Source organism: Castanea sativa, chromosome 5 (assembly GCF_040712315.1).
Source record: "Castanea sativa cultivar Marrone di Chiusa Pesio chromosome 5, ASM4071231v1".
In the NCBI taxonomy this organism is placed as follows: domain Eukaryota; kingdom Viridiplantae; phylum Streptophyta; class Magnoliopsida; order Fagales; family Fagaceae; genus Castanea; species Castanea sativa.
In genome coordinates, this window is record NC_134017.1 from 50,112,902 (window position 1) to 50,140,205 (window position 27,304).

The following is a 27,304-nucleotide window of genomic DNA, read 5'->3' on the forward strand; positions in this document are numbered from 1 at the left end:
GTGGAGAAGAGATTGATAAGGTGAGTGGGGGTAGGTGGGGTTAGGTGGGTTTTGAATTTTAAATTTTAAATTAATTTTTTTTTTAGTTCTTTTATATATATAAATGATATGTTTACAACATTTTTACAATATTTTTACAACAAATTTTAAATGGCAGGTTGTTACTTGTTGTTATTGTTAGGACAAAAATGTTATAAAAATGTTGTGGATGTAGCATCTCTCACCACTTATGATTTGTTGTGAAAATGTTGTAAAAATGTTGTGAACGTAGTTTATCTCATATATATATACATACATATATATATATATATATATTTAAATAGAGAAATGATATGTTCACAATATTTTTACAACAAATCTTATGTGGCAAGTTGTTATAAGTTGTTATTGTTGAAGCAAAAAAGTAATATTAGTGTTAAGTTCAAATTTAAACCAATAACAATTAGCCATTTATGATTTGTTGTGAAAATATGATAAAAATATTGTAAACGTAACATCTTCCATTTAAATATAAATATATAATAATATATACGTTTAAATATATGTTATTCTTAATTTTCTGAACGTATATATCAATTCCAATTTTTTTTAAGGAATAGTTTGGAATATGTCATAGAATATTCTAGAAATATTCCACAAATATGCTATTCTTAATTGGCTGAATGTATAATTCGGTTTTTTTTTTTTTTTAGGAATAGTTTGGAATATGCCATAGAATATTCTATGACATATTCCAAAAATATGCCATAGCTTTGTTTGCAAATTGGATATATATATATATATATATATATATATATATATATATTATTAATATCTTTAAGAACTTATAGTGGCGTTTGAGAAACACCACTATAGGACGAACCTATAGTGGCGTTTGTCAAATGCCACTAAGTCCTACTCTTACAAGGGCCTATAGTGGCATTTGACGAACACCACTATAGGCACTTTTTTTTTTCTTTTTTCTTTTTTTTTTTCTTTTTTTGTTGGACTTTTTTTAATAAGGGTCAGAGGAAAAAAGACCTATAGTGGCGCTTGACAAACGCCACTATAGGCCCTTGTAAGAGTAGGACCTATAGGTCAAACGCCACTATAGTAGGACCTATAGTGGCGTTTGCCCAGCGCCACTATAGGTCTTTTTTCCTCTAACCCTTATTAAAAAAGATCTAATCGGAAAAAACAATAAATAAAAAGTGCCTATAGTGGTGTTTGTAAACGTTTGTAAAACGCCACTATAAGTCCTTGTAAGACCAGGACCTATAGTGGCGTTTGACAAACGCCACTATAGGCCCTTGGAAACGCCACTATAGACCCATTGTTTTAAAACGCCACTGTAAGACTCCTGAACGCCACTATAGGTATGCCTATAGCAACGTTTATAGAAAACGCCACTATAGGATACCTATAGTGGTGTTTTTTTACAAACGCCACTATAGGTCCAGTTTTTTGTAGTGCTGGACTTTAATACCCAGACTGAAGGGTGAGCACATCATTGGTACAAAGTGGATATTCCGCAATAAGACTGATGAGGAGGGTAATGTGATTCGCAACAAGGCTCGGCTTGTAGCTCAAGGATACTCACAAATGGAAGGAGTAGACTATGATGAAACATTTGCCCCAGTTGCTCATATGAAGTCCATAAGAATTCTCCTTGCCTTAGCTTGTCAGTTAAAATTCAAGCTTTATCGATAGCTGGCTCGACAACTGTATCTATCGAGATTTAAGAAGCTGTTCTAGCTCCGTGGCTTGACAGCTGCTCGACAGCACCTCGATACCTTTAGCTGTCGAGATTTAAGAAAAACAGTTTTTCAGTACTGTTTTGATTCTAATCCGTGGATATGTCTTTGGGCTTTCTTTTCTCATAACCCTAGAGATATAAAATGATTATTTTAAGAGCCGTAAAAGTAAGCACAAGTTACACAAGTATTGAGCAAAGTCTGTTCAAGTAATTTGTGACTGGAGACTAAGTTTGCCCTAGTTCATCTCTTTGTGAAGAAGCTGCTGTGTCTTTGCACCATAGAGTTTTGTAACCAAGCATCTTCTTGTTCTTTGTTGTGAGAATGAATTGAAGAACTTTGCAGCCAACATCTTTTTCAAGTTGGTGATTGAAGTCGCGTACTAGGATCCGCGCAATTGGTCAGTCACGTACTGGGAGCTGTGCATTGAAAATGAGAGATTGTCACTACAGAACAAGTCCAATTGGGTATTTGGGTAAGGGTTCAACTGTAGGTTGGTATAAGGTACTGTGATTCCTTTACTTGTAACCGCTTGTTGTGATAATAGTGGATTCTCGGGAGTAGCGACCTTAAAATCATCTGGTGAGGTTTTTGCCTTGGAGGTTTTCCTCATTCGTAAACAAATTACCATATCAATTTATTTTTCCGCTGCACTTTAGTTTATTAGTGATTTGTTTGTGCTACCACGCGTTTGCATGTTAAATTGGTTAATTAATTAAACTTGGCTAATTAATTAACTTAATCCATCACAAGGGGTCAATACGTTTTTGGCCTATCAAACTTGTCTAAGATTTCGCATGATAATGTCCAACTAGATGTTGTACCTATGGGATATGGCTATATTAGAAAAGTTCATTGTCAATGCTTAATGGTTGGAGGGCTCCAAAGCTATATCTATGTTGTATTCTAAAATGACTAGTCAAGTTGTAATGAAAGCTTTTATTACTCCATTCGTCCCAGTTTGTTTGTCTTCTATTCCATTTTAGGATGTCCCAAAATATTGTCCTATTTTTAAAAATAAAATTAATTAATTTACTAATGTACCTATTATACCCTTATTTTATTTTCAAAACTATTTGAAAAGAAAACTAACAAATATTTAAAAAATCAATCTAATTGGGCCCCCTTTTTACCCATTAAAAATAACTCTTTTAAAAAAAAATTGATAAATTTATTAAAGGGTATTTTTGTAAACTTATACATTTTTATAAGATAAACAAGATAATAAATGATGTTCCCTTAAAAAGTTTGACTTTTCAAATAGAACAAACAAATTGGGACGGAGGGAGTAATTACTTATAGAATTAATTACATTAAACCCACCTGTGATTTTCACAGAAGACCTTTGTTGTTTTTCCTTTTTGTTTTTTATCTTTTTATTTTTTATTTTTTTTCTTACGATTTAAATGAAGGTCCCTAGACTTCTTCGGCTTTTCCCAACTCTTTATACAATAAGGATGGGCTCTAGTGGGTTTTTTTTACAAGCCATCCCCCTATGCAATAGGGCTTGGACCACAACCGTCATTAACTCAACAGGCTCTAGTGGGTTTTTTTTTTTACAAGCCATCCCATTGTATAGAATCCGCTTATTTTACTGAAACTGAAATTTTTTTGCTAAAAGTATTGTAGATAAAAGTAAAATTTAGTTGAAATAGTACAATGAGATCCATGAATAGTATTAAAAAGTATAGTAAGACTCATGAATAGTAGCAAAAATAAGCTGAATAGTAAAATAAACTGGCTTTGTAATTTTTGTCAAACACACACTAAGCTGTTCCCAAACGGACACTAAAAAGCAGTTTTTGTGTAATCAATCTTGAAATTATTATGGAAATTTTTAAGGTAGTTTTACTATATATATTTCCAAAAATAACTGTTGGAGTATTTTAATATTAATTAATTAAAATGAACTTATAATACAACATAATTATAAAGATGTGGAAGCAAATATAAAAAATGAAGAGTTAGTGACAATATTTAATCTCACATTGAAAATGAGAGAAAATATTTTGTTCTTTTTAATTATGGTAATTAATAGGCTAATATGTATTAATTAGTGTTGTGTATTTTTTTCTCTACATATTAATAATATTTAAAAATATTATTCAATTTCTCATTATGCAATCAAACAAAATTAAATAATTAAATTGAATTCATCTTTATCTCTCAGTACCTCAATATAATAGTTACAAATATTACAATTATCAAAACTAAATATAAAATAAAATTACAGAACATGAAGAGATTCTGTTGTAAAAGTAAAGCACAGATGGTTACAAAACATGCATACACAGTTAAAAAGTTAACAAAACACTTTACACATAAAATAAAATAATAGAAAAATATATATATATCATCAAAACAAGTGCAAGCAAGCAAGCTGTGAAGCACAAAGTACAAACCAATTACACAGTTATCAAAGTCTATAGTGGACTCACACTTTCACTTTCGCTCTCTAGTGGAGTCACACTGGAGAGTTTCCTGCTGAGCGCGAGAGAGGAGGCTTAGCAAAAATTTTAAATTAAAAAAAAAAAGAAAAAGAAGAAAAAGAGAGTCAGAGACAGAGAGAGAGAGAGAGAGAGAGAGAGAGAGACCAAACTGCTATTACAGATTTGGACGGAGGCGGGCGCTGTAACTCAAAATGGTGACTAATGTGTAAGGATTTTCTCTCTATTAGAAGTATTTCTAATTCACATGGAAGAGGAGTCCTTGAAACAAAGGGGTTTTTTTTTTTTTTTTTTTTTTTTATACATACCCACACTAGTTGATTTTAAAAATAGCAAAAAACAAAAAAGGGACTTCATTATTGAACTTTAAAGTTTCTTTTCTTTTTTTTTTTTTTTTTTTTGTGAAACCAGACCCGAAGGTACAATAGGAGCTATGCCGTCAGGTACGGAGTGAACGAAGTCAAGCTAAGCAAGGCCCACTTCATAAAATAAAATTCATTTCGGACTCGCGTGTCCACGTCCACGTCTAATTTTTTTTTTTTTTCAAATGTGTCTATTACTGTTTATTGGTTATGAACAGTGATTTTAGGTCAATGAATAGTAATTTTTAGCATGAACAGTATTTTTTACACATTTAAAAATTATTTTGCTATAATATTTTCAATTTTCAGTTTTCAGCAATAAGTTCTATCCAAACAGACCCTTAGAGTCCGTTTAGATAGAACTTATTTTTGCTGAAACTAAAAACTGAAAAAAATGTAATAAAATAATTTTTAAATATGTAAATAGTGCCATGAGACCCGATTTTAATAAAAAAATTATTAAAAAATAAAATTTGTGAGTCCATAAACAGTATACGGTACACTGTCTACAGTTGAATTGGCCAAAAATTGCCGTTAATGTTTATGTACAGTACATAAACAGTAACCTTTGTCCTTTAAAAGGTGAGAGGCTGCGCAGGAAAAAAAGAAAGCGGTGAAACGTGAATGCAATAAAGGTAAACGCAATAATTTGTATCAAAGGGATACTTAAACTTACTTTCTGTGATGTTATTATGTTATGTTTTTTGTGAAGCATTGTGTGATGATAGTATCATACTTTCTGTGATTCAAAAGCAAGCAGAGATCGTGACTCAGCGGAGGAGCAGACACGATGAAAAGGGTTCTTCCTTACACTAGCTTTACTGTTGCTGTGTTCTTGTTAGTTTTGTGCATGGCAGCACAAGCAGCAACTCCTGATAATGAAGGTAAGGCAGTCTTAATTTGTACTTCTTTCTATTTGTAATTCTCTCTCTCTCTCTCTTTCTCTCTCTCTCTCTCTCTCTCTCTCTCTCTCTATATATATATATATATATATATATATATATATATATTTCTTCATATCACTTCAATTCATTCTATTTCAAACTGGTGGAAAAATGGACATCTATGCATTTAGCAGAAACAATAACCCCTAAGGACAACCACAAACAATAACCCCTAATACAATCTCCAGAAAATCAAATCCTCCCCAGCTGAGAATCCTCCTGCGACAGTGTCGGACTTGAGGAGTCATCTCCTTCCTATAATATTCTTCCTTCATAAAAACCCATTTCAAAAGACTGTTCAATTTTAACAAATCAACATTTTGTTTTTAGATTTGCTTGAAGTTCCTCTTTTCTAGGTTTTTGGTTTTTGTTTTTTTGGGTGGATGAAGCAGAAGCACTCTTCAGTTTACAATTATTGCAATTTGCAACTGCAACTAGAGAAAAATTTGTTGAAGTTGTTACAACTCTTTGAAGAGTTATGGAGGGTGTAAATGGGTTTTGCTATATAAGAATTTTCAACGGATTTCTTCGATTCCGACAGCGTTGTCGGAGGCGTTGACAGCTTCTTGAACGACGATGGGGGCTTCTGAGGATTTTGGAGGGGAGAGAGAGATGGGCTTGTGGTGAGTTTAGCATGGTGTATTGAGCTTTCTTTAAATTGTTGATGTGGCACCCCCTCATTGGCTGCTGTAAAACCCACCTTTTGCGCCAGAACTGGACCAAATTAACACTTTTTCTTTATTGCTATTAGGGTCTGTTTCGTTGGAGGAGTGGAAAAGTGAAAGGATGAAAAATTGGGAGAATAGAAAAGATTTGGTTTTTCCTTATGTCTGTTTGGCTGGAGAGTTAGAAAAATGGGATGGTGAAAAACATTTTTGTTTGATTGGAGAAAAAAAGGGGAGGATGAAAAATGTAGTTTATATAAATTGACTATTATGTCCTTGTTATATAATATATATGAGAAATAGTGGGAAAGTGAGAGGGGTAGGTGAGTGCAATAAAGAGGGTATTTGTATAAATTACATTATTCAGCATCTTTTCCTTTCCATTTTTCTCTCAAATTGGGAGGATAAAAAAATGTGGGTTCGGAGGGATTATTTCCTCTCTATTTTTTGTCTCTCTTGTTTTCTCTCCTGAACCAAACAGTAGAAAATGTCATTTTTCACCCTATTTTCTTCTCCCTATTTTCCACCATCTTTGTTTTCACCCAACCAAACATAACCTTAAAGCATTCCTATCCGAAAAATGCTATCCTATCCTATTTTACTATTTCAAAAAGCTACTTTATTAATTATACCATACTATTTTACAACACACCTAACATCCCAACTTTTATTTTCCTATTCTACTTATTAAAATAATATATCTACACAATAAAATATATTTTTTCATTTTTTGTTTTTTCCCAATTTTTTCCTCCACACGCGTATGTACCTTCCAAACTCCTCCATTCCTTTATTTTTCACCTTCTTCCAAACTCCTCCATTCCTTTATCTTCCATCTGCATTTTTGTTTTTTCTTTCTTCGTGTTTTCCCATCCCTTTATCTTCCATCTTCATTTGTTTTGTCTAACCATATCATTTCAACACCGAGATCAACACAGGTCAACACCTAGATCTGGTCACGCCCAGATCAACCCAAATCCAAAACCCATAACCCATAACCCACGGCCCACCACGCCTAGAAAAGGTCATCGCCACCACGATCTCTGATCTTCGCCGATCCACGTCGAGATCAACCTAGATCAACAACTAACTTCGATCACGCCTAGATCAACCCAAATCCAAAACCCATAACCCACGGCCTACCACGCCGATACACCACAATCCTCAGCCCCAGACCCACCAAAATCCGATTAACAATCCTCAGCCCCTTGACCATGATGATCTCGTCTAAAAAAGGTCATCGGCAGTTTCATCGGAGAGAAAGGGTCATCGGCAGTGAGAGGCACGGGAAGAGAGGCTCAACGGAGAGAGGGGAGATGAGCTCTGTGACTGTGAGAGAGAGAAAGAGAGAGGAGTTGAAAGAGAAAGGACTGAAAGGAGAGAGAAATTGATTTAAATAATATATTTTGGTTTACAATTGTGCTACAGTACCATCCTAAATGTAGGATGGTACTGTAGCACAATTGCAAATTTTTTTTTTTTTTACAATTGTAAGATTTTGCAAGTCCAAATGTTGGGAGGTTTTTGGGCTTTAATGCTAAATCAGCCCTACATATCCCATTTGGCAATCCCAATGAGAATGCTCTTATGTATTATAACTATGTCTCGCATTTTCTAACATAGTACCAAAGTTATGTTTTATCTTTTATAATATGGAATCAAGTATCGGAGAGAGCTAACCACCAAGTGTGGCATAGTGGCTTGTCCACCATTGGGTAAGGCTCTGGGGTTCGACTGGGTTTGCTCCCTCGTTCGAGTCCCAATAGCCACAACACCTTGTGGCCAGCAGCAGGTTCCCATTGCGAGCGGGGATTGGTTGAGGTGCGCGAAAACTAGCTCGGACACAAAAAAAAAAAAGTATCAAAGAGAGCCGAGGCTTCCAACAATATCCCAAAAAGGGAAAAAAATAATAATAAAAAATAAGAAGACAAAAAACAGGCTTTATTGTTTTAAGTTTTAACAAAAATATGTTGTTTAAAGGGAAAAAAAAAACCCTTACAACACCACGAGCTGCTTCCAGCCTCCACTCGGTGACTTGCTTCAACTCTGTCCATTGATCAATTAGCACTAGTATCTCTTTCTCTCGCTCTCTTTCTTTCTTGCACTTTGTAGAACTCTCTTTGTCCGTATTGTATTTGTGTTTCTCTTTTATGGTTGTGACTATTTGTATATCAGTATATCTACTCTATGTGAAAACCTAAATAATAGGTAAAGTTTAGAGAAAATTCAATTAGAATTTGAAATTAGAATCCAATTTTGCGCCATGTGTCTAAATTTATGTGGAGACCACACCATAATTATACACTTGAGTTTTTTAGTTTTCGTGCGAAGTGAGTTAATGAGTGTAAAATACTAAGAATCTAACATTAATGAACTATAAGATTTAAAAAAAAAAAAAAATCAATTACATATACTCAATAAAAATCACTGCACAACAAAAATCACCACACATTTTATTTTATTAAAAATTAAAAAAAAAAATGATCATAAGTAGTATTAAATTTAGATAAGAATTTTAATATGTAACTTATTACGTTTACTTAAAAAAAATAGTTTTACTAATTATTTATATTTTTATGATAAAAATTATGTTTAATTTTGATTGTATCTGTATGTATGCATGTGTTACATGCTAATTTAAGATAAAAAGTGCTCAAAGGTCAAGAGTTATTGTTTAATATATCAAATGTTGAAACTTTAGATGTTAAAGCTCCTAAAAAGGCTCAAAGATGAGAATTGAAGAAATAATACATTGCTTCCTAGAATGTTATTCTAGATTAAGACGATCTAAGAGCATTTGCATTGGTGGAGCTTAAAATTTTAGCTTTTAGCTCATCAAAAACTTACTTTATCTATTTTACAACCTCATTTTACAAAACAGAAAACACCCAACATCAATAGTTTTAATTTAGCATTCAACACATTAAAATAATATAAATAACATGTAGTGTTTTAGACCCCTTAACACAATATGTTTAACCTAGTTATTTAGCCAAGTGATTAATTAGATAAATTATTCAATTCTAGGTTAACACATATAAATCATATCATGTAAGTAATGCGGAAATATAAAGAACACAACGATATGATAACCTAAGAAAACCTAATCGGTAAAAAACCTGGGGAGGATTTAACATAGCTATACTCAAGGTAAAAACAGATTCACTATGAAAGAATTGAAATTTTTACAATAAGACTTAGACGACTAACATCTTATTGCTACCTCGTGTAAAAAACTTACTACCAAGACCACGTGATAGCTCCGAGTCCACGGATTATTTCTTTCCTTGATCTACGACAACCACGAGTCTCCTACTTGTGACTTTGAGATTCCACTTAAAGGTTTCAGATATTCTTTAAGTTCTTTAAGCAGCAACTAAATCAATTATCAAGCTCTTGATACGAATCTTGATCTTGATAACCCTATGTGTGTGTATGAAGGTAAACATCTTAAGATCTCACAAAAGATTCACCACACAACACTCAAAGACCTCTAAAACATAGCTAGAGTTTTTCCTTTTATATGTGAAGTAAAACACTTAACCCTACACGTCAAACAGGCTTTGGCTGAATTGGAAATTCTACAGAAAATTAAATTTGCACGAGTTTCGATCGATCGAATCTAATTTTCGATTGATCGAGCCTTGCAGATTTTGTCCAACAATTTCTGCAATCACTCGATTCTAATTTTACAATTAAACATACTTTGAGCAAACCTAAACCTAGACTCTATGTTTTGATCATGGCTTGCCAACATATTACATATTGAAGTTTTAATACATTAGTTTTTAAGATCTTAGAATCTAACATAACATAATAAAATAATATATCCACTACAATAAACAACAACCACAACTACCACCAGAGTCATGGAAACCACCACATAGTCACAATTACAGCCTTGAAAAACCCAACAACCCCATATTGCAAACCGATCAGTAACCCACCATAACAACCCAATCAACAAACCACCAACTCAACCATTGCCATTGCCATAGCCAAAACCCACACCACACCACACAATCAACAAAACCCAACCACACAAACTCACATCACCACTAAAACCACTGAAATCCTGAAATCTACCACGAACTCAATGGTGTGGTAATCGTGCTTGGTTCGGCTTGGGGCTTAGGTTGGCGACGAGTGGAGGAAGAAAGATGGGTCGAAGTTGGGCAAGGGAGATGGAGGAATGGGGCTTGGGTCAGCGAAAGTGGAGGAAGAGAGAAAAAATTGAAGGGGAGAGGGTGAGATTGTTCGTGAACTGAAGAGAGTGGGTGGAACAGGAAGAGGGAAAAAAAAAAAAAAGAGAATAAAAAGGAAAGAAACAAAAACATTATTTTAATGAGAGGACAAATAAAATAGATGATTTTGCTTTAACATTTGTGTTATAGTGCACAACTATAATATTTGCATTTGATTTTCGAGTTTTGCTTTTGTTCATGTGGTCGATAATATAACATATGCTATGTTGCCATATAAAAAAAATATTTACATCAATAAGAAAAATTAAAAAACAATTTATTTTGTGGGTTCCAGTTAGCTCAACTGGTAAAATCTCTAATAGTTGAATAAGAGATTTAGGGTTCAATCTCCATTTGTACCAAAAATCGATTAATGTTTTGGTCTGATGATTAAGAGCTATTGTCAGGAGCAGACGCCATGAGTTGAAACTCTCTCTCTCTCAAAAAAAAAAAAAGAAAAAAAAAGAAGAAGTTATTTTCATATATGCAAAAAAAAAAAAAAAAAAAAAATTCCTTTACACGAAATCGACAATTGTACTTTCTTTAAAAAATTAAAATAAAATATAGTGTCTAAATATCTAATTCTCCAAACATAAATATTTATTATTAAGAAAGCTTTGGTTTTTGGAAAATAAAGAAGGTTTTCTATTTTTTTTGGGGATAACTAAGAAGGTTTTTTTATTTTTATTTTTTTTTATACAAGATAGAAATTTTACTCTAACATAATCAAAGTGTATATGTGTGTAAAATTTCCTCCTGGAGACTTGAACTCTAATCTTTGCCCCCCACACTCCACAAGCACTTATGCTTGTGTAGTGTCCATCGCACCAAGGGTTTGCGGTGGTAACTAAGAAGGTTTTAATCGAAGAGATTTATGTATCTATTCTTAGAAGCATATATGTTGAATATAATATGGTTTAATAAAAAGGAAGAGAAAAAAAAAAGAGAGAATAAAAACGAAAGAAACATAAACATTATTTTAATGAGAGGATAAATAAAATAGATGATTTTGTTTTAACATTTGTGTTATAGTGCACCACTATAATATCTGCATTTGATTTTTGAGTTTTGCTTCTGTTCGTTTGGTCCATAATATAATATATGCTATTTTCTCTTATAAAAAAAATATTTACACCAATAAGAAAAACTAAAGAAAAAATTATTTTGTGGGTTCTAGTTAGCTCAATCGGTAAAGTCTTTAATGGTTGAATAAGAGATCTAAGGTTCAATCTCTATCTGTACCAGAAATCGATTGATGTCTTGGTCTGATGATAAATAGCTATTATTAAGATCGAATGCCATGAGTTGAAACTCTCTCTCAAAAAAAAAAAAGAAGTTATTTTCATATATGCAAAAAAAAAAAAAAAAAAACTCCTTTACTCGAAATCCATAATTGTACTTTCTTTGAAAAATAAAAATAAAATGTATTGTCTATATATCTAATTCTCCAAACACAAATATTTATTATTAAAATAAAAGCTTTGGTTTTTGGAAAATAAAGAAGGTTTTATTTTTATTTTTTTTACAAGATAGGAATTCTACTCTACCAATCAAAGTGTATATGTGTGTGAAGCTCCATCCTAGAGACTTGAATCCCGGCTTTTGCTCCCCACACTTCACAAGTACTTATGTTTATGGAGTAACCATCGTACCAAGGGTGTGCGGTGGTAATTAAAAAGGTTTTAATCAAAGAGATTTATGTATCTATTCTTAGAAACATATATCTTGAATATGATATGGTTTAATAAGCTACTTATGCTATAAGAGTAATATTAGAGCATTCACGTTAGTACGTGCAAAAATTTATGCCTATTTTAGAGGGAAACGATTAATTATTAAATCATTTCTATAAATGTAGTGGACTTTAAAAAAAAAAAAAAACTAGAGGAGACTATAAATTAAATTTTATTTAAAGGAGCCTTTAACTTTGTTTTTGTTTTTTTATTATTATTATTTTTATCTCTTCTAGTATTGTTTTGTAAACTTTTGAAAAACATATTCTTTATATTTATTCCGATATATATTTGTTTAATTTGGATAAATCAACCCAATATTAGATAAACTTTGATTAAATTAGATTTAATCTTCTATAAAAATTTAATTAAATTAGGTTTGTCCTTTTTGCTAATTAGCTAATTTAAAATTTTATTTTATTTGTACTTACTAATAAAACTCATATCATACATAAATACTTTTATCAAACTTTTTGGAACATTGAACGAAGACCAGTATGTATTAGCATTTTATCACCTATTTGTACTTTTTTTTTTTTAAGATATCTCATTATAAATCATATTTATTGATCAAGTTTACTATGATTGATATTTTAAGATATTAGAGCATTCGCATTAGCACGTGCAAAAATTTATGTCTTTTTTAGAATAAGAATCTATATTTTATTTTATCTTACACAACCATTTTTCAAAAATAGATACATTAGATTATTTATTCTACGATGCATTTTATTAAAATATTATTTCTTTATCAATTTTTTTAGTACTCTCTCTCTCTCTCTCTGTATACAAGTAAAGAAATATTAAAATATATACTTACATGTGCATAGTAACTAGTATATTTACCCTATTACTATACCTCACAAATTCTTTTTTCACAAGTTTACATGGACTGATGTGAGTGATTTTCAGTTGGCCTAAGCCCAACTGCTGATTCAACTTGTCATAGCTCAAAAGAAAACATGGGAGAAGAAAAGACCTTGAAAAACATTGAAGATTTTGATTTTTATGAGCATAATATTACATTATTTGAATCTATTACTTGGTTAAGGAATTTCAATGCTATGGACTATATTAGAAAATCTAAAGCCAACAAAAAAGGTAAAAAGGAAATTGATTAAATTTGATTTATCATGCAGTGAAAGCCCTTGGTGAAATAGGTGTACAATTGGGAAAGAAAGACTGGAATTTCAAGGTGGACCCATGCATAAATGAGTCAAGTTGGTTAACACCAAAATTGGATTCGAGGCCACTGTACAACAATTCTCTCTTCTGCAATTGCTCCTACCCTGATAGTGTATGCCACGTCATTGGATTGTACGTAAAACTTTCATTCTCTAATCAACCGAAAGAAAAAATTGCATAGTGTGTATATATTGGGTCTTCTTGTATAGCTCGTTGACTGAGTAGAATTTATATAATACATAGATATTTTATTTTAAAATTAAATATTCAAATTTTCTCAAATTTTTAGTTGGATGTAAAACACATGACATATATTTGATTTTTAAATTTCACCAATCTTACATCTAAATAGAAATTTGTGTATTCTAATAAGTATTACTGCTTCCTAAAAAAAAAAGAAAAACAATTTGGACTACATGAGACCCCGGGTGGGAGTTTAGTGGTGAAACACTTCATCGGTTCGTCCCCCTCACTTTAGCGCTTCGGTTTGAGTTGTGTGGAGTGCATTAGCAACCGCATTTGGTGGGGCTTTTTTATTCAGAAAAAAAAATTATTACATGTAAATATTCAACAGTATATATATCCTTGTCACACAGGTTTCTTCAAGGGCAGGATCTTGATGGTGTGCTTCCACGAGCTCTGGTGAAGCTACCATACCTGAAGTCCCTGTAAGAAGAGTAACCATTATTTGTTTTACTAATTAGCACTTCCAACAATTGATTTAACCACCTGATTGCACAATTTCCTCTTGATTGTAGTCATCTCACTCTTAACTACCTCAGTGGTAACATACCCCATGAATGGGCTTCTACACAGTTGGAATTTTTGTAAGTCACTCCTCAGTTCATGTTAATTGAATTGAATTAAAAAGGTGAACAAACTGTTAATGGTCTAAGTGGGTTCTAGTTAGCTCAACTAGTAAAGTCTCTGATGGTTGTATAAGAAATCTGGGATTCAATCCCCGCCGATACCAAAAACTGATTGATGTCTTGGTCTGATGATAAAAAGCTATCACCTTAATGGTCTAAGGTTAGCCATTAAATGCTCATTCTTATTTAATTAATTGAATTTGCTTCAGGTCTCTCTCTATGAACAACTTATCAGGACCACTTCCAAGCTTCTTGGGAAACATTACCACACTTACATTTTTGTATGCTCTTATTGTCTCTTTCTTTCTCACCAATCATATAGGGGAAAATGCTAGAGCTACTACCAATTTAACAACATAAAGCTTACAAAGTAATATGACAATGAAAGTTGATAAGTGGGCTTCAACCACTAATGAATGAATGTTTGAATTGGTTTTTGGTAATTGGTGACACATCGGTTTGTAAGCTCTATGTAGTAAAATTTGTAGTATTTCTATCATTACTTGTCATATAGAAAGTAAATTATGTCATACTTCCACTTGGTCTAACCGGCTTTAATATTTAAGAATATATTATATACTTAGGGGCATAGAGAACAATCTGTTTTCTGGAATGGTTCCCCTTGCGCTTGGAAAGTTGGTTAACTTGGAGAATCTGTGAGTGTTTCTTTGTTTCTTTTTCTTAATTTTTAAATAAAGTTTGATTTGTCATTTTTAAATTGTCATTGATTTTCTTAATTCTGAATGCATGAAATTACTTTAACTTTCCTTTTGGTGACTGTAGCATTCTTAGTGCTAACAATTTCTCAGGAGAGTTGCCAGTTGCGCTTACTAATTTGACCAAATTAACGGAACTGTAAGTGGTTGATAGTACTTTTAGATTTTCCTTGAAAAAATCTTAGTCATTTTGGTGACTATAGCAGTCTTCTTGTTTGTATTTTGTTCAATAATGTTTCTGTTTTGGGACATATGCAGTAGAATTAGCAGTAACAACTTCACTGGAAGAATGCCCGACTTTTTTCGAAGTTGGAAACAGCTTCAGAAATTGTGTGTGCCTTTTTCCTTGATTTTTCAAATATAAATCTTTAAATAAGGTTTCAGGTGTGATCGAAATCCAATTGAATTGAAATGTTAACAGAGAGATCCAAGCTAGTGGTTTTGAGGGGCCCATTCCTCCTAGCATTTCTATCTTGAGTAATTTAACCGAGTTGTGAGTACAGCCTTCTAAGATAACAGTTCTTGAGTTGCATAATCCCTATGATAGGTTCATGTGATAACTAATATGACAAACTAACACTTGTTGATGATGCAACTCTATGCAGAAGGATAAGTGACTTGGTTGGAGAGGGATCAAAATTTCCAAACTTAAGTAGCATGATGCTCATGCATAGATTGTAAGTCAGTCTTTTGTTGTAAAATGCAATGAATTTGAAATAATACAAAATTTATAGCAGTCTTGCTTACCTAAGGTATATTTACTTTTCAGGATGCTGAGGAGTTGTAACATCACTGGATCAATTCCTTCATACATATCAGACATGAAAAGGATTCAAATTTTGTAGTTCTCTTTTTCCCTCTATTTATTGTAGATACATACATATAAAATTCAAATCTTTTTGAAATATAACTAGATGTTCATATACAGAAGTTTATGGATTTCAACTCTAAAAAATAGGTACTAATTTTCTAGAACTTAGAGCAAGTAATCATATAAAAAAAATGACATTAATTTTTAAAATTAAATTAGAAACTCAATGATTAGATGAGCGTTTTAGGAGTTCTCTCTATGAATTAGTTGTTAAAATATATTAGGTTTTTAATTTTGACATACATCCTTTTTTATGCTTGAAATTTTGTTCTACATACAAAATTAGAATTATAAACCTTCTTTTCTTGCAGAGATCTCAGCTTCAACAGATTGGAAGGAAGTGTTCCAGATTTAAGCGGTCTTGAAAAGCTGCAATTCATGTAAGCTTCACCACCAAATTTTTAACCTAGCTATTTCAATTATGCAGCTAAAGTACACAATGATATGTAACTAGGTTTGGCTTTTGGCTTAGATCCATTGGTAAATCTGCAAGGAACTTCACTCTGCACACACCTAAACGAGAACCCTGTCCATCTGCTGTGTCTTTTAGAATAAACCTAAAAGGACCTTATATATAACTGTCTTACATTCTGTCAAAAAACAAAATAAAATAACTGTGTCATTACAACTTACATTAGAGAATAGAGCATTGCCCTTTAATATAGTCATGCTATTAAGTGTTTAACCGGTGACATTGTCTTTTTTTTTTTTAATAACTAAATAGGTATTTGACAAGAAACTTGCTCAATGGGCCTATTCCAGACTGGATCAAGGGCAGCGGCAATCAATTGTACTGATTCTCATCCTGAATTCTAGTTCAATTTTGCATGGATTTATGAGTTTGGAGAAACATATTTTTAAATTTTTTTTTAAGCGAATGAGGGGGATTCAAATTTCAAACCCTATTGTGTCAGAGAAAAGTTGAAAGGTAAAACCTTAAAAGGTTAAAAAAAAAAATTGATCCAAGGGTAGAGAATAAAAATGAAAATTTTAACTTTCACTCTCAATTCTTGAAAAGGAAATTGCACAGTGCAGCTCAATTTGGTCAAATTCAGATGTATCTCTTTCTGGATCAGCAGTTGATCTCAAACAAGCACATGTTAGGGAAGAAATAACAAAATTTGCTGGCAGCTTTGCTTTGCATCTTGCTCCATGTGGCTCTCTCTACTAAAAAGGAATTCATGAACAATTTTACTATCCATTTTTTAGTTGGCTGTCTGATACCTGGGAAGAGTTTACTGACGCTAAAAAATTTGAGCTGACTAGAGAAGCTTGATGGAATGAGCCTGAATTTATGTTGGATTAGCACTGACAAACCAGTTGAGTAGTTATAAGATAATAATTTTCCTTTTTGTGCAGGCAATTAGATCTTTCATACAATAGTTTTTCAGAAAGCTATGACCCAGCTTGTGGAGATGCATTGTAAAACTCTCTGCCTATTGGAACTTTACACACTTTTCTCTCTTCATATCCTTTCCAGTTTTCTGATACTAACTGCTTTTTCCGTTGCAGCAAAAATTTGTTCAAAAGCTCTTCTGGAAGGGACAACTTGTAAGCTTCAAACTAGTGAAATTTTACAAAGAACCAATGCTTTTTTATTTTATTTATATATATATATATATATATATATATATATAGAAAATAAAAAATAAAAAATTCCTTTTCTTTTATATTTTGGATAACTGACTCTTGTTATATACTTAAATGATTAAGAATACTTGGCGAGTGCCTGAAGAATGTTCCATGTTCAAAAGGTAATTATGTACCTTTTCAAATCAAATTCTGAGGTATATGCTTCTGTTATCTAGCTGGGCCCTTCTCTTTTGTAATTAAGAAGTGTTTAATTAAATTGTTAGAAATGGTCTCAAATTCCTATTTGGATTTGGTTTCCCTGGAGTGGAGGGAAAAGGTTTTACATGGTGTGGAAGAGAAGTATTAAAACTCAAGGTAAAAACTAACCAACCTAACCAACATAACTAACTAAACTAACTAACTAACTAACTAAACTCTAACGGCTACCTAACAGTAAAAACAGAAAATAACTGACATCACAATCTCATGGAAAGACCAATAGATAGGCTACACGTGTCTAGCACTTAAACAAAACTAAAACTGATTTATTTCTATGACAGAAATGGTCTATTGTGTAGACATGACTGATAACTTGAGCTTAAGCTACATGTCCTTTTTTTCTCTTCTTCCACCTTGCATTATTACTGTTGCTGCTTCATCTTGGGTTGAATGCATCTCAATAAGAAGTTTCCTTGGCATGAAAGGAAAAAAGTAATTGAGTATTCTTTATCTATCAAGGAATTGAATTAGAACCTTTTAAATAAGCATTGTTTTCAAAGGGTTTGATGGCTTTTGTTAAAGGATCCTCTCACATGGAGAGAGGAGAAAAACTTTTTTTTTTTGGTTGATAAATTTGATAATTATAATTGGGGGTGGAGGGATTTGAACCCTAGTTGTCTCCTTTGGAAATACAAAGAGGTGCTAGTTGAGCTACAAGACTTATGGCAGAGATGAGAACACTCCTAGAAGAACATGAGTTGGGTTTCTCAAATGGTAGTTTGGTAGATTTTTTTGGGTTGAAAGATTCCCATATTTATGAGTTAAGAGGCTTTGTGAGGGTTTTTTGTGTGAGCACAAGTTTGTGTTTAATTTTTGAAGATTAATTGACAATGTTTGTAATCTATATCATTGATATTGAATTTTGTTGGCGTTGCCTATGGATGTAGGGTTGGAGTTGGCTGAATCATGTCAAATATTGTTATCTTATCTGGATTTTTATTTACTTGTTCATGTGAATGAACTTTGCTAGCTTAGCTCCAATCACAACATAAATATTCCATCTTGTAGAAGACAACTACATATATTATTAACAATACAATGGAAATTTCACTGTTGTTCTGTTATGTACTTTATTGTCAATAATATGGTGCTACTTTATGTAGATCGGTATTCAATGCATATAAATTGTGGTGGGAACGCTATCACCATTGGAAAGATAATGTATGAAGCGGATAACGACCCAGGTGGTTCAGCAAAATTTTTTCATGAGAAGGAGAATTGGGGATTCAGTAGCACTGGACATTTTTGGGATGTAGACACTAGCCTAAACGACTACATTGCAAATAATGTATCCATACTCACAATGAATGAGTCTGAACTATACACAAGTGCACGCCTATCTCCTCTTTCATTCACATATTATGCCCGCTGCTTAGCAAAGGGAACCTATAAAGTGAAACTTCACTTTGCAGAGATAGTAATCAGAGACAATAGATCTTTTTACAGTCTTGGAAGGCGGATATTTGATATTTATGTTCAGGTATTCTATCATATTTATTTTTCTCTGTATGTTTCAGTAGAGGAGTTAATTGAATTAATTTTCTACAGGAAAAACTGGCGTGGAAAGATTTTGATATTGAAAGTTCTGCAAGAGGGGTTGATAAGGCTGTTGTTAAGGAACATAAAGCAAATGTTATAGATAATGTTTTGATGATTCGCTTTTATTGGGCTGGGAAAGGGACAACAGCTGCTCCAAAGAGAGGAACATATGGTCCCCTCATATCAGCCATCTCTGTGGAACCAGGTTACTGTATTAGAGGATGAGAATCTTGCTACGGTCCCCGCTCAGATTATTAGATTGATGAACTATAGAAGCATGGAAGTTTAGCGGACGTTGAACCCCATATTTGTCTGCATTTAGAAAAGACTCAAAACCATGTTAAAAGTGCATTTAGATGGAAGACAACCAAAACTTTATTATCATCTTCATTTTACAACCTTGCCCTGTGAATTTGTCTTTGAAGATCTATTGCTATCCGGCTTAGATTTTCTGTATGGTGCTAAATAATTAATATATTTCAGAATGCAGTCTCATAATCACTATTCTAAGCTACTTGTCTTGTCTGTAGATTTCATTCCTCCTCATGATGGCAAGAAGAAGATATCCATTGTGGTACTGGTCGGAGCTGTGGTTTTGGTGCTACTCCTCATTTTTATAATTTTGGGCATTCTTTGGTGGAAAGGCTTTTTGGGAGGGAGGACATCAAGGGAAAATGGTAATCTGTGCAAATCTTGATGTTGAAATTTGAAAGGGCACTATTCATTTTCTACGACTATGGCAGAAATTTGGAAAAATGTATAGATAAGAATTAGTTTTAACTTCCCATAACCGCGTTCCAAAGTACAAAGCATGATTTCAGGATTGCAGAGCATATGAACTTTGCATTTGATAATGCGTGGTGATCAGGGCCATTTAATTCCAACTTTGATGAAAATGATCCAATGGAATTATGCAAAAGAAATTAATACCATTGCTTCTTTTTCTAAAATCTACATAAAAAATAAAAAATGCATGGTTGGCTTAAGGTCACTATAGTTAAGCAAATGTCTAAAGATTTGCATAAATCATATTTCCGATAGACAGAAGATTATCAATTTTGAATGAATATATCGTCGACATGTTCTGAAAATCGCATGAAATTTGGTTTGTTGGTTCAATATTCTTATTTTAGTTTTAAAATGAACTTTTGTTAAGTCTAAAGCACATCTCATTCTATGATAAACTAATGAAATATCTCACTTTTCCCCCTGATAAACTACTTGTGATTGAGAAAGTAGCAAAAGACAATCTGAAAAACTTGTGGCTTTCAGTACTGGTTCATAAATTTTCCCCCTTCACAGATTCTGTGTGATTTACTACAATATATTGCCATCTAAACTTGTCCTGCTTTAAGATTCATCTAACTAGTCAAGAGGCATGCAAATATTTGGTTAAAAATTGGTCCTCTTATAATATAAGATGCAGTCTGACATTTTAACCTGATTCATTTGACAGAGTTAAAAGGATTAGATCTACAAACTCGTTTTTTTACGTATAGACAAATAAAAGCTGCCACTAATAACTACAATCCTACAAACAAGATTGGGGAAGGTGGTTTTGGATCTGTTTATAAGGTATATGAATTTTTTTTCCCCTTCCTTTTCTTTTTATTCTCCTTACTGGTCTTTGATGTTTGAAGAGATTCATGATGAAATACAAACTTGAAAATGTTAAGCAGGGTATACTACTTGATGGTACTGTAATTGCAGTTAAGCAACTTTCACCAAAATCAAAGCAAGGAAGCCGCGAATTTGTGAATGAAACAGGCATGATATCTGGTTTACAACATCCAAATCTTGTTAGATTGTATGGATGTTGTATTGAAGGAAAACATTTATTGTTGGTATATGAGTACATGGAAAACAATAGCCTTGCACATACTTTGTTTGGTAAGTTAATGTTTTATACCTTACCATGCATTTTATATTGACAGCAGAAGAATGAGAACAAACACTAACGATGAATTTCATTGATTGTATTCTGAACATCAATCCCAGGCCCTGCGGATGGTCGGTTAAAATTGGACTGGCCTGCAAGGCAAAAAATATGTATTGGCATAGCAAGAGGTCTGGCTTTCTTGCATGAGGAATCAACTTTGAAAGTTGTTCATAGAGACATCAAAACTACTAATGTGTTGCTTGATAGGGACCTTAACCCTAAGATCTCTGACTTCGGTTTGGCCAAGCTCAACGAAGAGGAGAACACCCACATTAGCACCAGAATTGCTGGAACAATGTGAGTTACCTTCCTTTCTTTTGCCTCCTCCTTACTTCCTTCCGGAATCTTTTTTCCCTATTGTCTTCTATTTCATCACATCTGCAGAGCTTGTTTATGAGGTATTGTGAATAGATGTTGATCTGATAGGTCTGTAGTCTTGAGTTGCTCCTCTGAAAGAATATCAGAATATGACAGCAATGAAATCTCTGCTCTTAAGACAAGTAGAGAAAATACTGTCAGTAGAGTGTTCGCCAAAGTCCTTAACAAAATTTTGTGTGTTTGGCATCTGTTAAAGATACTAGTTTATTACGGCTAACTATGTGTAATGGCTCAAGAAGCCAATAGGCCAATATATCGTATAGCCCATACAGGGTTAATCCCAACTCCTATAATCAATATATGATATCATTGTAATTGTTACAAGCCATTGTCAAAGTCACGTGCCCCATGTACTAGTTAGTTTTCATCTCACACGCCTCTACATGCGGCACACATCGGTTCAAAATTGATGATGCCATCATGACACGTCACATTTTGGTCTAGCCAACTTCATTAGTTCAATCCTATCCATGTCAACAGTGACGTAAGCATGCGTGCCATGTCAACAGCCAGGTCAGCCATATTTGCCACGTTAGAGTCACACTCTTGCCTTGTCATTCTTTGCCATGTCACTTGCACATCAACTCCACTTCCAGCAGTCTTTGCCGCATCAGCAATCGTTACTACGTCATTAGTATCCATTATACTATCTGAACCAATGTTGACCTGAACCGATTTGAGCCAGATTCAACACTTACTAAACCGAACCTTTGACTACAATTGACCATTGACTTTCCTTGCCTTGATCATTAACTTTGACTTTGACCAATTGTCCAAGGTTCACTTTAGTTTTTTCAATTATGCCTATCCAAAGTCGATTTTTGCATACATTTTGATTTTGGGTCTATTTTTCCATATGGCTCTTACATCCCTGAAATTTGATCATATCTCCTTTTGGGTTCACTTATACACAAAATTCACCAACTCACTCACATACTCATTCCATATTGGGTCTGATCCACGATCCCTCCAATGCAGCCATTCATGGACACTTTCATGTATCATTCAATGCATCTTCGAGGGATCTTCCCAAGTTTATGTTCCAAACTCAAAACATCGTCAAACCTCTACCTTGAATTTGAGAGAAAGTGTTGAAGATATTAGTTTATTATGGGTTACTATGTGTAATGGTACAAGAGGTCCAATACATGGAATTTTCCACACTAAATTCAAACAATTTATTATATACACTTAAAAAAAATATAAGAAATAAGATCCATGTTCATTTTTATAGCTTATGTGCATAACTACAGAAATAATCAATGCAAAGTCGCAACAATATTGAATGCATGATATGATGCAGGACAAAACTCTAAAATGGGAATGTGTTTAGGAAACAGAATGAAGAATAAAACAAAATTAATATGACCTAACAATCAACATTTAGGCTTTGTTTTAAAGAAAAATTTAGGTATAAGTCCTTAGGTGTTGTATCTTAAGTTCCCCAATCAAATTCAACCACGTGACTGCATGGCCAAGAGGCCACATAGTTGAATTTAATTGTCCTTAGCGGAGGATAACATTGTTTGTACTGCATTTGTTAACGCAAACATCTTGTTGAATTTATTTTGAGAACCTAAGATTTAACAAAAAATATACCTCAGTTTTGCCCTTGTTTGGAATCAACACCACAGCAATGAGAATAGAAATATAGATTTAAATTTTTTTTTTTAATATATATACAAGATAGAAATTTTACTCTAGTCTAATATAAGTGTATATGAGTGTAAAACTTCCTCTTAGAGACTTGCCTTTTAACTCTTGCCCGCTACACCCTACAAGCATTTATACTTGTGAAGTGATCATCACATTCAAGGTGCACAGTTGTAGAAATATATACTCTATGAATCATTACTTACGGTTTCTTGAAATCACTACTAAACATAATAGAATGAATGATAGGAACTCAAGAATCACCACATTGGCTTGCATGTAATGAGAAACGACTATTAGAAGAAAAATTAATAATCCGAATTTCATTAATCTATTATCCCGAGATTTTATAATTGGCTTTCCAATTTATATCCTACATGGAAAGAAAGTAAACCCATAATGAGATTACATAAAATATATAAATAAAAATCAACATCAACATCAATTAGGTCCAACAAAATCAATTAGCACTAATAGCTATAATTTTGCGTTCACACCACAGTATCAACCCCCCCCCCCCCTCCCCCAAAACCAATTTAAAAAATAAAAAAGAGAATGATAATCATAATTTGGCAGTTTAGAAGAGCATTAGTGTTTACTTTTAATTATATGACTTTTTTAATGAGTCATGTGACTAGTTTAAATAATACACATTAATAGTCTTATAAATAGCCACCTAAGGGTTGTAGCAAGATAACTCCAAACCAGTTTGAAACCTTGTCCTTTCTTTAAATCTTAATTTTGTTATTTTGTTTTCACATCTAGTCGAATGAAACTAAACTCACTTATGATTATGGTGGCTTTATTAATTACATTATTGCATGCATAACACTTGATTAAATAATTTGGTGCTTGGAAATCGACTGATGTTTGCCTTGTTGGATTTAGAAGTGCATAAGATCATAGTAGTGAACTAAATATAATGGCTTAATGCATGTGTTGAAGAGGTTACATGGCACCAGAATATGCACTACGAGGTTATTTAACCAACAAAGCAGATGTTTTCAGTTTTGGAGTTGTTGCATTGGAAATTGTAGCTGGGAAGAACAACATGAAATATCAACCAAACGAGAACTTTGTATGCCTTCTAGATAAGGTAAACTACATCCTTTTATGTTCTTTTGAAACTTGTGGCTACGGGTAAACTATGAAGTACGAACCCAGGTTGCTTCTTTTGTAACTACCACATTTGACTTGGTCAAGCTGGAAAACAAATGTTATATAATTTAGTTTGAAGTGTCTAACCCAGTAATGTGCGGCTAGAATTGGGGAAGCAGTATATTTGCTTGCATCTTCAACGTTCAACCTGCATACCTAATTTCTCGAGTCTTCATTGCTATCAAAGTGATGTGCTAAAATGTGTTAATGTCTCGTTATAATTTTTCAACACACTAGAAATGCGATACCTCAAACTGTGAATTTAATATTAAATTGTATTTAGTGTTATACAGGTGTGTACTGAGTCCTACATTGGGAGTTTATTTGGTAAATCTTGGGTGTTTTAAGTGATTATGAAGAGTTCCCATTACAACTTGAGTAGTCTTTTTGGGATAAGCACAAATATGTTTTGGTGATTGAATTGTTTGAGTAGTCTCCTTAACATGCTTTCTACTCTCTAGACTCCAGTGACTAGAGTAACGTCACTTTCACCATTGACACCGCTTCTACTATGCACCAATCACAACAGCCTGTACCAGTAATTATAAAAAAAAAAAAAAAATTGTGAAATTGATATGTCCCTAGGTTTTTTTTTTAATTATTTTTTTTTTCATTTAAATTGGTATCCTATTGTTTGCTTACTTGGAGAACAACATAAATTGATAAAAGCAAAATCGAATAGTGTATTTATTTATTTATTTTTTTTAAGTTTCCTTTTCACTTCCATTAACTCTTCCTTTGTCACCCCAGGCTATTGTTTTACAACAGAAAGGGATTTTGATGGAGTTGGTAGATCCTGAATTGGGTTCTGAGTTCAGTAAGGAAGAGGTACTTAAAATGATTAAAGTAGCTTTATTATGCACTAATCCATCCCCAGCACCTAGGCCTACCATGACTGCGGTAGTGAGCATGCTTGAAGGCGGGACAGTTGTTGATGAATTGAACATCGATCCAAGTATTTATGGTAATAATGAATGGCGGTTTGAAGCCTTAAGAAACCAACTTGGTCAAAGCCCACAACCAAGCTCAAGGGAAAGTCAGAACTTTGCTCAGTCATCAAATGCAACATGGATGGGCTCTTCTACATCTGCCTAGGATCTCTTTTCAACTAATCTTGACTCTCGGTAATATAAGCACCTAAGTATGCTACTGCCCCAGGTTATGTGACAATCATAGTGCTTGTTTATTAATGATAAGAAAGTATATATATGTTTGTTTCACTATTTGGAAGAGCTCAAAAAAATCAGCAACGCAACCTGAACGGCTTATTATTGGGGTCCCTTATTTGGAAGAGCTCTAGATATCTTCTTAAAAATATATGTAGTTTCAACTCCAACATTTCTGTGTGAGAGTAAACTGAAATTATTTTCACAAATTTTATTTTTCTTATATTTTGTAGAATTGATTCCTTTAGATGACTATATATATGTTACCTTACATATCTGTACTCTAAAATCTTGATTCTCGGTAATGTAAGCATGCCACTGCTACCATCCAGCTTATGCGACTGGCGAAGTGCGTGTCTAATGGTAGCAAACTATATGTGCTTGCTTAAGATCATTCACGTCCGGATTCTTAAAATATTTGCTATTTTACACTTTAAAAAGCTACTTTGTCAATTTTACCACACAATTTCATAACTCACCTAACATCTCAGTTTTTATTTTGACATACAATTCATTAAAATAATATAAACTAGCCCAGGAAAAATATAAACAACTCATTTCTCTCTCTCTCTCTCTCTCCCCAAAGCATTCACAGCTAGGTTTGTTAAAAAAAAAAAAAACTATTTTAGCACAAAAAAAGTTACTTTATCTACTTTACAACACCATTTTACGATTCACTCAACATTCCATTTCTTATTTTTCACATCACATCCAACATTATTAAATATTTTGTTCATTTAACTTGCTTTCTCTTCCTCACCCATAGTCATTTCTCTCTCTTCCTCATTGTCTCTCTCTTCACCCATAGTTTCTCTCTCTTCCTCACTATCTCTATCTTCACCCATAGTCGTTTGTCTCTCTCTCTCTCTCTCCTCACCATCTCTCTCTTCAACCACAATCAAAACCCATCCCAAAACCAAACCCCATAGCAAAAGTAAATAAATAACCTCAACCATTGGAGCCACCACTGCTTGGATTACCACCACCAGTAATCACAAAATAGTTAGCAAACTTTTCCATAAAATATAAAGTTTTCCCATAAAACATACAAACTTTCCCATCAAAATATACATATTTTTCATAAAATATATAGAACTTCTCATAAAATATACAGATTTTGTCACAAAATTAACGTACAAACCTTCATATCGAATGTATGAAATTTCACACAAAGTGTACAAATTTTTACACAAAATATACAGATTTTCCCGATAACTATACAAGATTTCCTAATAAATATAGACTTTTTGCAAAACGTACAAACTTTTCCATGGAACTATAGACTTTTCAATAAGATATACAGGCTTCCACACAAAATCTATAAACTTCCCATAGAAAATACATATTTATACAGAGTTTTCCCTAATATATAGAGACATTTTCATATAACATACAAACTTTCCCACCAAGATATACAGGCTTTTTCATAAAATATATACACTTTCCCGTAAAATACAAAGATTTTATCACAAAATGTGTTGATGCTTTGTGGCCTTCAACCACCCCGGACAATGACGTGTGCTCTCCACATGTGTGGATAGGGGGGAAAGATAGACGGGCACTTGTGTTCTCCCCCCCACCCCCCCTTCTCTTCCCTTTTTGAGAATGATGCATGGTTTGGGTGCGAACTATGACTATGAGTCATTTTTAATTAAGGTTTGGGAGTCTCCACCAATCGTTGGGTTTTTTTAAGTGTGATTGGTCTCCTAACTCTATTTTGATTTTTTTTACCAATCCTAGCTAGGTTAAGAAATAGTCAGTTTTTCCTAATCTAAACGGATGATAAAAAGCCTGATTCTTGGATTCGGAAGTCTAGTTATGTGTGGGAAATGTGTTAAACACCCCCATTAC

The 27,304-nt window shown here is 33.1% G+C and overlaps 1 protein-coding gene across 1 annotated transcript; it reads left to right on the forward strand.

Moving 5' to 3' along the window:
* Positions 1 to 5,300: 5,300 nt before the first annotated feature.
* LOC142633894 (putative leucine-rich repeat receptor-like serine/threonine-protein kinase At3g14840) lies at positions 5,301 to 25,575 on the forward strand. The gene is made up of 24 exons (XM_075808153.1): positions 5,301 to 5,426; positions 13,268 to 13,445; positions 13,910 to 13,981; positions 14,072 to 14,140; positions 14,392 to 14,463; positions 14,767 to 14,838; positions 14,966 to 15,037; positions 15,157 to 15,228; positions 15,320 to 15,391; positions 15,504 to 15,575; positions 15,668 to 15,739; positions 16,081 to 16,149; positions 16,494 to 16,559; positions 17,129 to 17,191; positions 17,282 to 17,320; positions 17,483 to 17,523; positions 18,724 to 19,100; positions 19,169 to 19,364; positions 19,690 to 19,836; positions 20,616 to 20,734; positions 20,839 to 21,049; positions 21,158 to 21,395; positions 24,075 to 24,225; positions 25,038 to 25,575. Exons 1-24 carry the CDS (start codon positions 5,333 to 5,335, stop codon positions 25,380 to 25,382), a joined length of 2,979 nt encoding a protein of 992 aa, XP_075664268.1. The 5' UTR covers positions 5,301 to 5,332; the 3' UTR covers positions 25,383 to 25,575.
* The last annotated feature ends 1,729 nt before the right edge of the window (positions 25,576 to 27,304 follow it).